At 37.9% G+C, this 14046-nt stretch overlaps 1 protein-coding gene across 1 annotated transcript in view; it reads left to right on the top strand.

Annotated features, from left to right (window-relative positions):
• The window catches only part of PIGK (phosphatidylinositol glycan anchor biosynthesis class K), a 98878-nt gene that overhangs the window by 62240 nt on the left and 22592 nt on the right, over positions 1–14046 (top strand). Inside the window, exon 10 of the mRNA XM_006774660.2 lies at positions 7837–7921. Within this exon, the coding sequence (XP_006774723.1) occupies positions 7837–7921 (85 nt within the window). The remainder of the gene's footprint in view (positions 1–7836; positions 7922–14046) is intronic.

Below are 14046 nucleotides of genomic sequence, written 5' to 3'. Positions count from 1 at the left end.
AGAGAGAAGCAGCTGAAGTTGAGTTTAAAAGGAAATAATATAAAATGACCAAAAAATAAAGCAAATTGTTCCCACCACCATCACAAAAAATACCATTTATTAATGCAACTGCACTCTGGTATTGTCACAGAGGAGGGTACTGTTGTTTGTTTGTTTGTTAATCCTCAACTGAGGATTTTTTTTTTCCACATTGCTTTTTCAGAGAGAGTGGAAGGAGGGAGGAGGAGAAGGTGAGAGAGAGAGGGAGAGAGAAACATCAATGTGAGAGAGCTACATTGATTGGTTTTCTCCTGCACATGTCCCAACTAGGGATGGGGAGCAAAACTGCAACCCAGGTATGTTCCCTTGACTGGGAATTGAACCTGAGACCATTCAGTGCCCGGGCTGAAACTCTAACCACTGACCCACATTGGCCAGGGCAAGAAGGGTACTCTTGAACTGAGAAACCTAACAAGCCAACTTATCTCCCATCTTTCTGCCATCATGAAATAAGTTGCTATTGTTGGTCCTGATAAAAAATCACAAATAATCTTCAACAGAAAAAGAAGGAAGCATCTGTACAAATAGAGAGAGACAGAGAGAGAGAGAGAGAGAGAGACATAAAGAATAAAAAAGAAAAAGAATCAAGAAAATGAAACTGAAATAAGAGAGATAAAAGGACCAGAGAGAAAGTGATAGAGAAAATTCAATATATTTATTTTGAGAACTTGAACTGAAAGAACAAATGAAAAATGAGCAGAAACATATTTCAAATTATAATGAAAAAAAACTTTTTAGAAATAGGACATCTGAATTTCCATATTGAAATATTCCTATGTGTTTGGGAGAATGGTTCTAGAACAGCTAACTTTTAGCTATATCCTCTATCTTAGCATTAAGCCTTAAAATAAAAGGGAAAAAAAATAACTTGAGTCTCCAAGCCAAAAATGTAATAACTAATTTTAAAATGTAAAATAAACCTCTAAATGAAAATAATTAAAATGGAAAGAATATTAGCTTGACATCATACTTCTAGCAACATATAAAGCAAGAAAATGATGGACACTTTTAAGAAATTAAAAATGAGTAATAATTTTAATTTATTGTGAGACATTAAATAAGAAACTCTCAAGTCTAGTGATAATCAAGATTATTTGTGAATTATACTTTGCGTAATTTTTAAAAAATGTCCTGCAGTTCCTAAGAAAACTTTCAAATTTATCCTTGATGGATGCATGCTTAGGTGTTTAGATGTGAATTGTCATATCTGCAACACAAACAAAATATAGAAGTATGTTCAGAATGTTTCATAACAGCTACTTGGCATTTAAAAAATGTGATTCAAATTGCTAGATATCCATTTTTTATATTGACAGAATTTTGTGAGTGAAAACTACTTCACCTTATACATATTACTTTGATTTTTGGAATAAACAACCAAGAGTATCTTTTTCATACTTGTGTGTACTCTTAGAACTACGTCAATGATTTTATCTTTATTTTTTTTAGCAGGCGCATATGGAAGCTGCTGGTGCCTTAATAGGAGTCAAGGCACTGGCACCAAATTGTACTGGCTAATCATTCTATTCTTCTCCATCCCAACCACACAGTAAAAAGGAAACAAGCAAATATGTAACTTTTACTTAAAAATATCCTTCATGAGGAAGGGAAAAATTATAATTGGATTATTTAGCTTTTAATATGCAGTTATAATAGTTATTTATATGTGCTTAGTACAGATCCTTTTTCAAATACATGATTTGCAAAACTTTTCTCTCTTTCTGTTTTGTTTTTTACTTTCTTGTTAGTGTCCATTGAAGCATAAAACTTTCAAATTTTGATGATTATCTATTTTCCATTTGTTGCTTGGTATGTGTTTTTGATACCTAAAGATGTAGATAGACTTTTAAAATATACATTGTGAAATGTTTTAAAATAATGTTTGCTTTTGTCAATGAATATTTTATTTTATTGTGGTAAAATATACTATACTGTAGTATAAGCATGTCAAACTCAAAGGCTAATGTGGGCCAAATAAACAATGTTTAAGTTTATGTGGGCCGCAAAAAACTAAATCTTCAATTTTTATAGAAACGTAGGTTTGTTTTGATAGAGACATGCTGAATAAAAGGGCTGAAATAAATGAGTAATTGTTAACATAAAATAATAGAGCATTTTAAAAAAATATATTTTATTGATTTTTTACAGAGAGGAAGGGAGAGGGATAGAGAGTTAGAAACATCGATGAGAGATAAACATCAATCAGCTGCCTCGTGCACACCTCCTACTGGGGATGTGCCCACAACCAAGGTACATACTCTTGACCAAATTGAACCTGGGACCCTTGAGTCTGCAGGCTGATGCTCTATCCACTGAGCCAAACCAGTTAGGGCTAATAGAGCATTTTAATAAAAATTAATATTTTTTCTTGAATATTACCTTACCAGACACTGAATAATTGCACAAATTAATAAGTGTAACGCAAATAAACCTATTTTTCTTGCCCCCGGAAAGCGAAATATTTTCTGTTTTGCATACAAAACAAGTCAGTGCAAGGCTAATGATATGGCAATAGGCTGCTAAAATATTCGCTGCTACTGTTAGTGGAGAGAAATGGTGCACCTGTGTGTAAGGCATTTAAGATGAATGCAGCATGATTATGGTAATCAGTCATTAGCGAATGTTACAGTTCATTATAACTAGCTAGTGGACCGGTGCACAGATTCATGCACTCAGGGGCGGGGGTCCCTCAGCTGGGCCTGCGGGTATCAGGCCGAAACTGGCGTGAGGCACAGATTTATGCACCGGTGGAGTCCCTTGGCCTGGCCTGCAGGGTTTGGGCTGAAACCAGCTCTCTGAAATCCCCCGTTGGGATCCTGGATTGTGAGAGGATGCAGGCCAGGCCGAGGGACCCCACCAGTGCAAGATCGGGGCTGGGGAGGAACTGTGGGAGGGTTCTAGGCATGTCCAGCCAGCTTTACCCTGCCCTGATCGGCTGGACCCCAGCAGCAAGCTAACCTACTGGTCGGAGCATCTGCCCCCTGGTAGCCAGTGCATGTCATAGCAAATGTTCAAATGGTCAAATGGTCAGACACTTAGCATATTAGCCTTTTATATATATATATAGACTGTGTATAACAGGGTATTATAAAAAGTAAGTTACAAAATTTTTATTAAAATGTTTCTTACATACCGTTTATATTGGCTGGGCTGCAAAAATATTCATTGTGGTCCACATGCAGCCCATGGGCTATGAGTTTGACATGCTTGCTGTAGTACTTTTCTAGGGCTGTCATAACAAAGTACTACAGATGGTAGCTTAAACAACAGAATTTTATTTCCTCATAATTCTGGAGGCTAGAAATCCAAGATCAGGGTTTTGGCAGAACTGGTTTCTTCTAAGGCCTCTCCTTGATTTATAGATGGCCTAGTACCCCAGTGTCTTCATGTGGTCTTTACCTGTCTTTGTTCTAGTCTCCTCTTCATATAAGGACACTATTATATTGGATTAGGGCCCAACCATAATGACTCATTTTAACCTTAATGACCTCTAAAGACCCTTTCTCCAAATACAGTCACATTCTGAGGTACTCAAGATTAGGGCTTCAACCTAAAAATTTGAGGAGGGCACAATTCAGTCGTAACATATACATAACAAAATTTATCATTCTAATCATTTTAAGTGTACTTTTCAGTGGCATTATGTACATTAACATTATTATGTAGACATCACCACCATCCATCTCCAGAACTTTTTTTAATCTTTCAATATTGAAACTCTAACCATCTATACTAATAAAAGGGTAATATGCTAATTAGACCGGATAGACAGGACGTCTTCCAGATGTCCTTCCTGACAAAGCCAAGGCCATGGCTGGCCTGCAAACTGCCTGCGGCCACTCTCCCAGTCCGCCCCACCCCCCAGTGGGGACCCTCACTCCAATCTGGGGCGTGGCCAGCCTGCAAAACCTCAGCTGTCCCAAGCCCAGGCTGGCCCCACCCCCCAGCCAGGACCCCCACCCCTATGGGAGCATGGCCGGCCTGTAAACCACTGGCGGCCCCTTGCCCCAGCTGGCCCCGCCCCCCAGCTGGGACCTTCCACCCTGATCTGGGGTCCCCTTCAGGGCAGGCCATCCAGCCTTCACCCATTCACCAGTCCTCTATCCTATCTAATAATAGACAAACATGGTAATTAACCATACCTCTGCTATGCTTCTCATTGGCTAATCAGCAGGATATGCAAATTAACTGCCAACAAAGATGGCGGCCAGCAGCCACAAAGCTGAAGCGAACATGAGGCTTGCCTGCTCCAGTAATGGAGGAAGCCAAGGTTCCCTGCCTGCTGCGGCCCAGCTCTGAGCTCCAGTCTAAGCAACAATGTTACAATTATAGAAGCTAAACAAACCCAGATACCTGCTTTCAGCCAGCCGGGGCCTCAGAGCTTAGAGTGCCAATGATGGCAACAGAGTTTTACTTATAGAAGCTAAACAAACCGAGGTACCTGCTTTCAGCCAGCACTGGCCTCAGAGCTGGAGCCGGCTCTCAGCTCCAGTGACAGGTATAGAAGGTAAATAAATCACAGAATAAAAAAGAAAAAGGAAAAAAAGAGGCTGGGAGCTTCAGTCGCCCGCCAGCCTGAAAACGGCCCTCAGCCTCTCACCCAGACTGGCCAGGCACCCCAGTGGGGACCCCCACCCTGAAGGGGGTGTGACCAGCTGCAAACAGCCATCAGCCCGTCATCCAGGCTGGCCAGGCACCCTAGCGGGACCCCCACCCTGATTTGGATCAGCCTTCAGGGCAAAGCAGCCGACCCCCACCTGTGCACTAGGCCTCTGTCCTATATAGTAAAAGGGTAATATGCAGACTGACCCTAACAGCAGAAAGACTGGGAATGACTGATCACTATGACACACACTGACCACCAGGGGGCAGACTCTCAATGCAGAAGCTGCCCTCTGGTGGTCAGTGCGCTCTCACATGAGGGAACTCTGCTCAGCCAAAAGCCAGGCTGATGGCTGCCAGTACAGCCGTGGTGGTGGGAGCCTCTCCGGCCTCCTCAGCAGCGCTAAGGATATCCAACTGCAGCTTAGGTCTGATCCCCGCTGGGAAGTGGACATCCCCCAAGGGCTGCCGGGCTGCCAGAGCTTATATCTAATTGCCATCTTAGGCCCAATCCCCTGGGGAGCAGGCCTAAGCCAGCAAGTGGTCACCCCCGAGGGGTCTAAGACTGTGAGAGGGCATATGCCGGGCTGAGGGACCCCCTACCCCCGAGTGTACAAATTTTTGTGCACCGGGCCTCTAGTCCTATATAATAAAAGGGTAATATGCAAATTGACCCTAACAGCAGAATGACTGCTGGACCAGTCACTATGAGGCACACTGACCACCTCTTGGTCCATTTCTCTGGCCGACAGGCTCTGATCGCCTGATGGCCTCCCGCTGCAGCGGTGGGGCTGGCAGGTGGGCGGGAACAGCTGACCTCTCGGTCCCTTCCCCTGGGCGTCAGGCACCAATCACCCGATGATGAATGAGGAACCAGGGGTGGGTGGTGGCGGGGGGTAAAAAGGCTAATATGCTAAGTGTGTAACCATCCGACCAGTCGCTATGATGTGCACCATGACCACCAGGGGCAGACGCACAACATAGGAGCTGCCGTGGCATGTACAGAGAAATGGCACCACAGACCTGGCGCCCACAAAGCAACATTTGGCTAACCCTAAGTGGGACACAGGCCCCCCACCACCCTGGAGCGACAGCTCACCAAATCACAGCTGATGCTGCCAAGACCCCAAGGCGCAAAATGTGGTCCACAGTCCAGCCCAGCCCAGCCCAGAAACGGTCACTGTGGGTACTGGGTAATGACATCACATAGCAATGCCTGGCTTCCTCTCCCTAGCAACAACTAACCTCCTTGCAGTTTCTTCAGCCCAGGAACACGACTTGCTTTATAGCCAGGTGGAAACATTTCACACTTTAACCAAATGTCTGTGAAGCGTTTTCCCATGCCTCATCTCATTTGATCCTCACAGGAGTCCCGGAGTAGGTAGGTAGAGACTCCGTAGAATCCTACTTTCTTTTCATTAGCCAGAGAAGGAAGATTTAGAAATTTTAGAAACTTGACCCGACTGAAAAGAAGAAATGGTGGAACTTGAAAATTACTTCAGATTTTCTCTGCACAGAATATAGTCAAACACGGCTGCAGTTAAATATTTTACCCTTTGTTCTCCCTGTGTGATCTACAATAATAATCTGCTTCATGTTGATGTTTACTGCTGTGTTGCTGACAATTATTGACTTGTGCTTGTGCGATACATATAAAGCACTTACTGGCGCCAGTCACACATGTGTGTTTCCATCTGTCATTGTTGATCGTGAATTTGGTTGGCACTTCTATTATAGAGAAAGGGCTAATAGTGATATTAAAATATTTCTTCTAATTTCCTTTCAATGTGCACAAATTCGTGCACTAGGCCACTAGTTAGATAATAACTCCCTATTCTCCCCTCCTTTGCTCCAGGCAGCCATTACTCTACTTTCTGTTTCTATAAAACATTGTTTGAGACTAATTTTTTCATCATTAGTGTGACTTCAAAATTCCCCCAAATTAATTATTTTTATGCTAATTATGCCACATATATTCAGATTTTTTGCATAGTTAAGTTCTTTAAACTCCGAAACCATATCCAAAATTTTGTCCTTATTTGTCTTTTTAAATTTTTTTTTAAAATTACAATTTACATTCAACATAATTCTGTGTTAGTTTCAGATATACAGCAGAGGGGTTCTTGAGAGAGATTCCAGATTTCTCATTAGCCTTAGAGACTTGGACCACTCTTGTTTGATTATTTTTCAAGATAATTCAAGGTTTTGATTTTTAAAATTTAATTTTTAAGTTGATAAGTTGATGTGTAATTTGCAAAGAAAAAAGGTAAAAGGAACTTTAAATATGTTGAAGTCTTATTGTTTTGAAATGTGTTTATTTGCTATTTTGAAAAAGATCAATAATTACTTTAAAATATCTTTTCTAATTCTCTTCATTTGAAAAGATTTGGTTTTTATTCCTATTCTCCACTTTACTATTTTATACTGCATTAGATATGTATCATGTCAACTTTGTATCTTATTGTAAATGTAGATATTAAAGAAAAGATTTCCATACAAAATAATCTGTCATAGAGTTATTATTGTCTTTATTTTATTCATATTTTCATTCAGCGTATATTTGTTTTCTATTATATGGTAAACATTGGATATACTACAAAGAAGAATAAGATATGGTTTTTGTCTTTAAGGAGGAAAAATTGTACCTAGATGGGTCCAAATAAATTATTATGTTGGAAAGAAGAGTAAATAAAGAAGGAATTGGTGGTAGTCCAAATGAGAAATAGTGGAGAAAATCAGAGTCTAGGAACTGCAAGGCCTATTGGTGGGTGGCCGGCAGTGGTTGGATATGAATGAAAGAACAGATTTGTACAGACAGAAGGACTTGCTAGTGATGAGGCTTGAACATGTTTGGAGCACAGGTTTTGAAGGCCTTTAGTATGAAAACAAGTATACCCTACAGGCAGAGAGTTTTTAGACATTTTTAAGTCTTAGAGTGAAAGACAGAATCTGAGACTGTTAGGTGATGTTAGCTACTCTTATTACATAGTAATTAAATGCAATGTGAATGTATTTATACTTGTATAATTTTAAAATTACCATTAGGTGGTTTTTCATAGATTTTTGGGAAATACTGATTATTCCAAAAATATTAACTCTATTTTAATATATTTTATATTTGACATATTTAAATACTTGACATATTTAAAAATAATATTTACCTTCACTTTGTGTCTTTTAATTCCTTTTTTCTAGAGATAAGGAAGACTGGATGGATGAGGAACTAACAGAACCCCTGAAATATGCTGAACAACTTCCAGTAGCTCAGATAATACACCAGGTTTGCTTCCAGTTTATTCTTTTTAAAGAAACAAGTTTTTTAATCTCTGAAAAGTAATTGCTTTTGTTAGGTTTTTCAGAATCAATGTGCTATTGCTGAAGGCATTCCAGGCCGTCTATCCGTGTTTAGACTCCACCTATTACATTTGGGAGTCTCATTTAAAGTACAGTATTAAATGGCTGCTTGCGGTGTAACAGTAGAATTCTTGCTTATATAAAACACAGGGTAAAATCAGAATTATCTTTTGTGCATTACTTAACAATAAGAGTTAATTCAGGAAACTTTCATTTGAACCATTGTATATAGTACTTATTACTGACAAAGGAAAAGAGTTGAAAAAATATAATTTGGTGTAATTTTTTGACTAGTTAAAATGAGAAAACAGTATTTCCCCACTTTTTCTATACCACCCCATTATCAACTCTTGGGAAGTGTAATTTTAGATGTTATGTGGGCAGTTTTTTCATTTCCAATTATAATTCCTCTCATCTCTTCTACATAACTGTAATTTTAGAAAAGGCAGTGTGATAAGTAAACTTACATTTTGTACTGTGATTTTGACAGCATTTAAAGTCTTCCTTGCTGGATTAGAATCTAAGAATTTGAAATGGTCTGTTGACAAGAGTTATGGCCTTTAGACTTATCAGAATTTCCAGAATCTGTAGATAATAGAAGATATTAAAATCCCTTGGAGGTCAGAAATTTTCAGAATTTTAATGAATGTTATTATTATAAGTCTTTATATATGTCTTTGTTAATCATAAGAATTTTTATTTAGCTGATATAGGTTGATTAGAAGAGTGCCAATTTGAACTTATTAAAAGAAACAGGCTTTTAAAAATGTTGGCTATAGAGAATTTTACATTGACATTAAAATTTAATATTAAAATTCTGTGAGACATTACAAAAAATCGTCAGAAATTTGCCCCTTTGGGGAAGCCTACCTGTGCTTGGTAAATCAGGTTCTGTTTATATGTCAGGAATTCCCTAGAGTTGTCAGAGCCTAAGTGACCTAACAGCCTGCAAATGTCACATTTAAAATTCTGTCTTCATGCCTGAACCTCAGCATAAATGAATTAAACAGCAGAGCAGGAGCAAGTCAATATGTTCTTAACAGTAAGAGTGAGCAATGAAACAGTTTGTGGTTTGCTCAGAATAGGTAAATAGATGCTGCTCAGACCAGATCACCTACAGTAAAATCTGAAACAGGAAGCAAGAATTAACCTTTAAGGTGGTTAGTTGATCAGATGAAATGTCAGTCATATTTTTATAGCAGGAAAGATCCAATAAATTATGGTTTATGTAACAGCTGTTATAGACTGTATGAATTCAAAGATGAATTTTTGACCCTGATGAGAACTTTTATAATTTTTGCAGTATAAAAAGCTGTATTAATTTAAGCACTAAATTATGAACATTATAGTTATAATTCTGCAGTGTTCGAATTAATAAAAATTCTGATTTTTTAAGAAATTTTCATCATAGGGATTCATTTTCTTTTATTTTTATTGAATAAAATTACTTCTGTTCTCAAGGGGTAATCAGGAAAGGTCATTGTTAAACCAGACTCTTATCTATTCCTCTTGCTACTTCCCTTTACTGTCAATACTACAACTTTGGGACTGTTACCATTGTCTGTCCAAGTGGTTGTTAAGAAACATGAATTATGTTGCTAGAAATTCACTTATAAGTGGATTATTTGACAGCAACTTCTCCCCCTAAAAGCATGTGATAATTAGGTTCAGCCAATCCCATAAAAGCTTTTTAATCTGTAGCATATGTAAATGATAGTATTATTATAGCATATATCTAACCTCCACTTGAAACTATTTTTATACTATAGTAACTACTTTCCTCTAATCTTGATACATGCTTTATCTATTCATATTTTGGAGCAAATGTGTCATTTCTACTTGAAGTAATGTTATTTATTCATGTTTTCTATCGCCTACTTGATTGCGTTTCTGGACATTCTTGATATTCCTTTCAGCATCTTTCCTTGTACCATGTATGCATGCATCTGAGTGGATTGATAGGTGTTTTTAATGGTACCCTGAGAGTCAGGAGCACATCTTTTTCTACTACCCAGGAGTCAGAAGCCAGGGCCATTGGTAGCAGTTTAGGTAGAAACTGCTAGAAAGGAGGAACAGGGGCGGAAGCTGTAACGTGAGGAGCAACTTAAGAAATAGGAGAGGAATGGGTCTTGGTCAACTAAGTAATTAATATCTTGTTAAGTCAGACTGCATTTTATTAGCAGGAGTTAGGCAAGATTCTTCTTATTGCTATTTTATATTGCCAAATTGTGTACTATTTTTTAGGGGTCCTAGCAAATATGATTGTACATCTAGGAAACCCATGAGACCCAAGTTATAAACAATAGAATTAACCAGGTAGCCAGATACAAGATAAGTAAAACTGATAAGCTTCTCTTTTTTGCAATAAGCACACAGAATGAAAATGGGAAACATTTTCTTTCACAACAATGAAAAGAACAATAAAATACTTAGGAGTAAATGTGATAAGTAAACCAAAGGACCTATATAATAATCTTGAGAACATAATATGTTTAATTAACAGAAAGGTATACTAAATTATTTGATGATATGGGAACTTAATATAAAAGTATGATTTTTCCCAAATTATTGATTCTAGTTAGAATGGAAACAAGTTGTGTGTGTGTGTGTGTGTGTGTGTGTGTGTGTGTGTGTGTGTGTGTGTGTGTTTTTAATGTTAGGGAAAAAATGACTGACTTCTAAATGGATACAGACTTTCTATTTTTTTGGAGTGATAAAAATGTTCTAAACCTAGATAATGGTGATCATTGCATAGCTTGGTGAATATACTAAAACCTTTGAGTTGTACACTTAAAGGGTAAACTTAAGGTATGTGAATTATATTGCAATAAAGATATTTCTAAAGTTAAAAATCATCCATTTCTGGCAGGGATTCTAGGAATAAGATACTTGTATACCTGGGTAAATATCTCAATTATTTTTATCTTCTTAGAAGGCATCTTGCAACATCCTATATAATAAAGAGCTATTATGCAAATGGTCATCATGCCCTCGCGCTGGAACTGCTCAGGCAATCAACACTGGGGAGAGAGGAATGGGGACCATCCAGGCACAAATGAGCTCGTAAGAGAGGAATGGGGATCAGCCAGGCTGCGGCCCACTAGCATGTACCACTAACATATAAATTAAAGAACTAATATATAAGAATTGTAGTACAATGATATTCATATCAGCCTTACTTGTGACCACAACCAATTGGAAACAATGTGAATGCACCTCTGTCTAGTTGATATAGATCACCTAGCTAACCTGGAAACTCCAGTATGTGTGTGGATTATATCAGTGATAAAGGTCACATTACAGATCAGTGAGAAATTAAGGACTATTCATTAAATGATGTTGGAACAATTGATTAAGTATTTTGGCAGACACTTGGAGAATCCTCCCTGAAAACACTAGCCTAGTAGAAAAATAATACACATTTTGACCTTTGCACGACCCCAGTTTAATAGCCATGTCTCAGTCTGTTTTGCCCCACTAGAAGCCCAGCAGTTGACAGTGCTGCTAATAATGCATAAAAGTCTTCTGGTCAGTGTTTTATTTTCTCTTAACTATGAAGATACAACCAAGAATCATCAGACTTTTAGGGAATATCTTCATTATGCAAGACAAAGATCAAAATAAGCACACGGAAATTTGCAAATTAGCAAATACAGATAATGCCAAGCACTGAAGAAAACATCGTCATCATCCTCATCATCTTCATCATCATCACAACCACTGCCATCACCACTTCAGAAAGAAATGAGAAAATATTTTATTTATGAAACAGGATACTATACAAAAAAGGAATATTCAGGAAACAAGGAATAGCTCTTAGAAATTAAAACTATGAAAGTAGAAATAAAAATTTCAGTAGAAAGTTTTGAAGGCAACGTTGAGGAGGGTGGGACAAAAAGACAAAGAGAAGGAAAATTGGAGGAATACTTCTTGTGAGCAGAGTCACTGACAGGTATTTATTCTGGATTATCTTGTCGAAGATGTTTGTATACTGAACAGTCTTGGAAGATGAAAATAGTGACTCCCCCAGGAACAAAGGGCAGATTTGCTTACTGTGTAGTATAATAAAGATAATGTTTTCCTCCAGGGCAAAGGTTGGACAGATTTTTTGGTGGCCTCAAAAAATATTCAGTATTTCCTAATCTGGGGATTCTTTGTCTGTTACAAAAAACCTACTGTATGCATAGCTTCTACCTAGTCCTGCCACTACATTGTCCCCATGGGCCTGGGAGGGCAAGGAGAATTGGCACAGACAGGAAGCTCAGGCAGCTGTGCGTAATACAGTTCTTTGTCTCTAACCCAGGAGACAAAGAAACTTCCAGGCCAACTTGTTACCTTGGAAGCAAGATAACATTTCATATCCTTCACAGTTTTAGACAATAATTGATGAAATTCAGCATATGACTAACAAAAATACTAGAAAAAGAGGACAAAAATAAATGAAGGGAGGCTATTCTAAATAATACACTAAATTTTTCCAGAACTTACTGGTTTACTAAATATACTTTAAAACAAATAGATCCAATGCCACGGAATATTATTTTGAAATTTTAGAAGAGTAAAAAATACAAAGGCACTAAAATGTTCCAGAATGAAAAAAAAAGAGGCTACAATTAAAAGAATAAGAATCATGCTACAGCTACAATAATCAAAACAATAATCAAAACAGTATTGGCAGAAGCAAAGCAGACGCACAGACCAATGGAACAAAACTGAGAACTCAGAAATAAACCCACATGTATATGAGTAATTAATTTTCAACAACGGACCCCAAAAAACCCATACAATGGAGAAAAGAAAGCCTCTTCAATAAATGGTGCTGGGAAAATTGGAAAGTCACATGCAAAAGAATGAAACTAGACTACTATTTGACACTGTACAAAAAAAATATAACTCAAAATGGATTAAAGATAATGCATTATCTTTAAGACCTGATACAATTAAATATAAGTCCTGATACAATTAAATACATAGAAGAGAACATAGGTTCTACATTTATGGACCTTGGTGTCTGACAGGGCTTTATGAATTTTACCCCAAAGGGAAGGGGAATACAAGCAAAAATAAACGAACGGGATACATTAAACTATAATGCACTGCACAGCAAAAGAAACCATCAACAAAACAAAAAGGCAACCAACCAAATGAGAGAAGATACTTGCAAATACCTCTGATAAGGGGCCAGTTTCCATTATATGTAATGAACTTACACAACTCAACAACGAAAGAACAATCCAGTTTAAAAGTGGGCGTGAGACATGAACAAACACTTTTCCAAGAAGACATAAAAGTGGCCAACAGATACATGAAAAGATGCTCAACTTGTCTAGCTATAAGAGGAATGTAAATCAAAACCACAAGTAAGCATCACTTCACACCTGTTAGAATGGCTGTTATCAACAAGGCAAGAAATAACAAGTCTTAGGAAGGATGTGGAGAAAAAGAACCCTTCTACACTGCTGGTGGGAATGTAAATTTATAGAGCCACTATGAAAAATAGTGTGGAGGTTACTCAAAAAATTGAGAATAGAGCTACCATAGAACCCTGCAATCTCTCTTCTGGGTATCTACCTGAAAAAATTTAAAACATTTGTCTGTAAAGATATATGTACCCCTATGTTCATTATAGCATTACTAATGGTAGCCAAGACATGGAAGTAGCCCAAGTGACCTTTGGTGGATGCTTGTATAAAGAAGATACGCTACAATACAGTGGAATGCTAATCAGCCATAAGAAAAGTTGACATACTACCATTGGCGACAACATGAATTGTAGTTGAGAATATCATGCTGAGTGAAGTAATTTAGATGGAAAAGGACAACAATCATATGATTTAATTCTTATGTTGGATACAAAACGGGAAGCAATATGAATGAACAAAACAAACAAAAACACTCATTGACAGCTAACGATATGGTGGTTACCAGAGGGGAAGGAGAAGGTGCAGTGAGGTTGAAGAAGGTGAAAGGGATTATATATATACTAGAGGCCCGGTGTACAAAAATTTGTGCACTTGGGGGGGGGGTGTCCCTCAGCACAGCCTGTGCCCT

Source organism: Myotis davidii, unplaced genomic scaffold (assembly GCF_000327345.1).
Source record: "Myotis davidii unplaced genomic scaffold, ASM32734v1 scaffold248, whole genome shotgun sequence".
Taxonomy (NCBI): domain Eukaryota; kingdom Metazoa; phylum Chordata; class Mammalia; order Chiroptera; family Vespertilionidae; genus Myotis; species Myotis davidii.
Note: the sequence above shows the minus strand (reverse complement) of the source record. Positions and strands in the feature narration are given on the sequence as shown.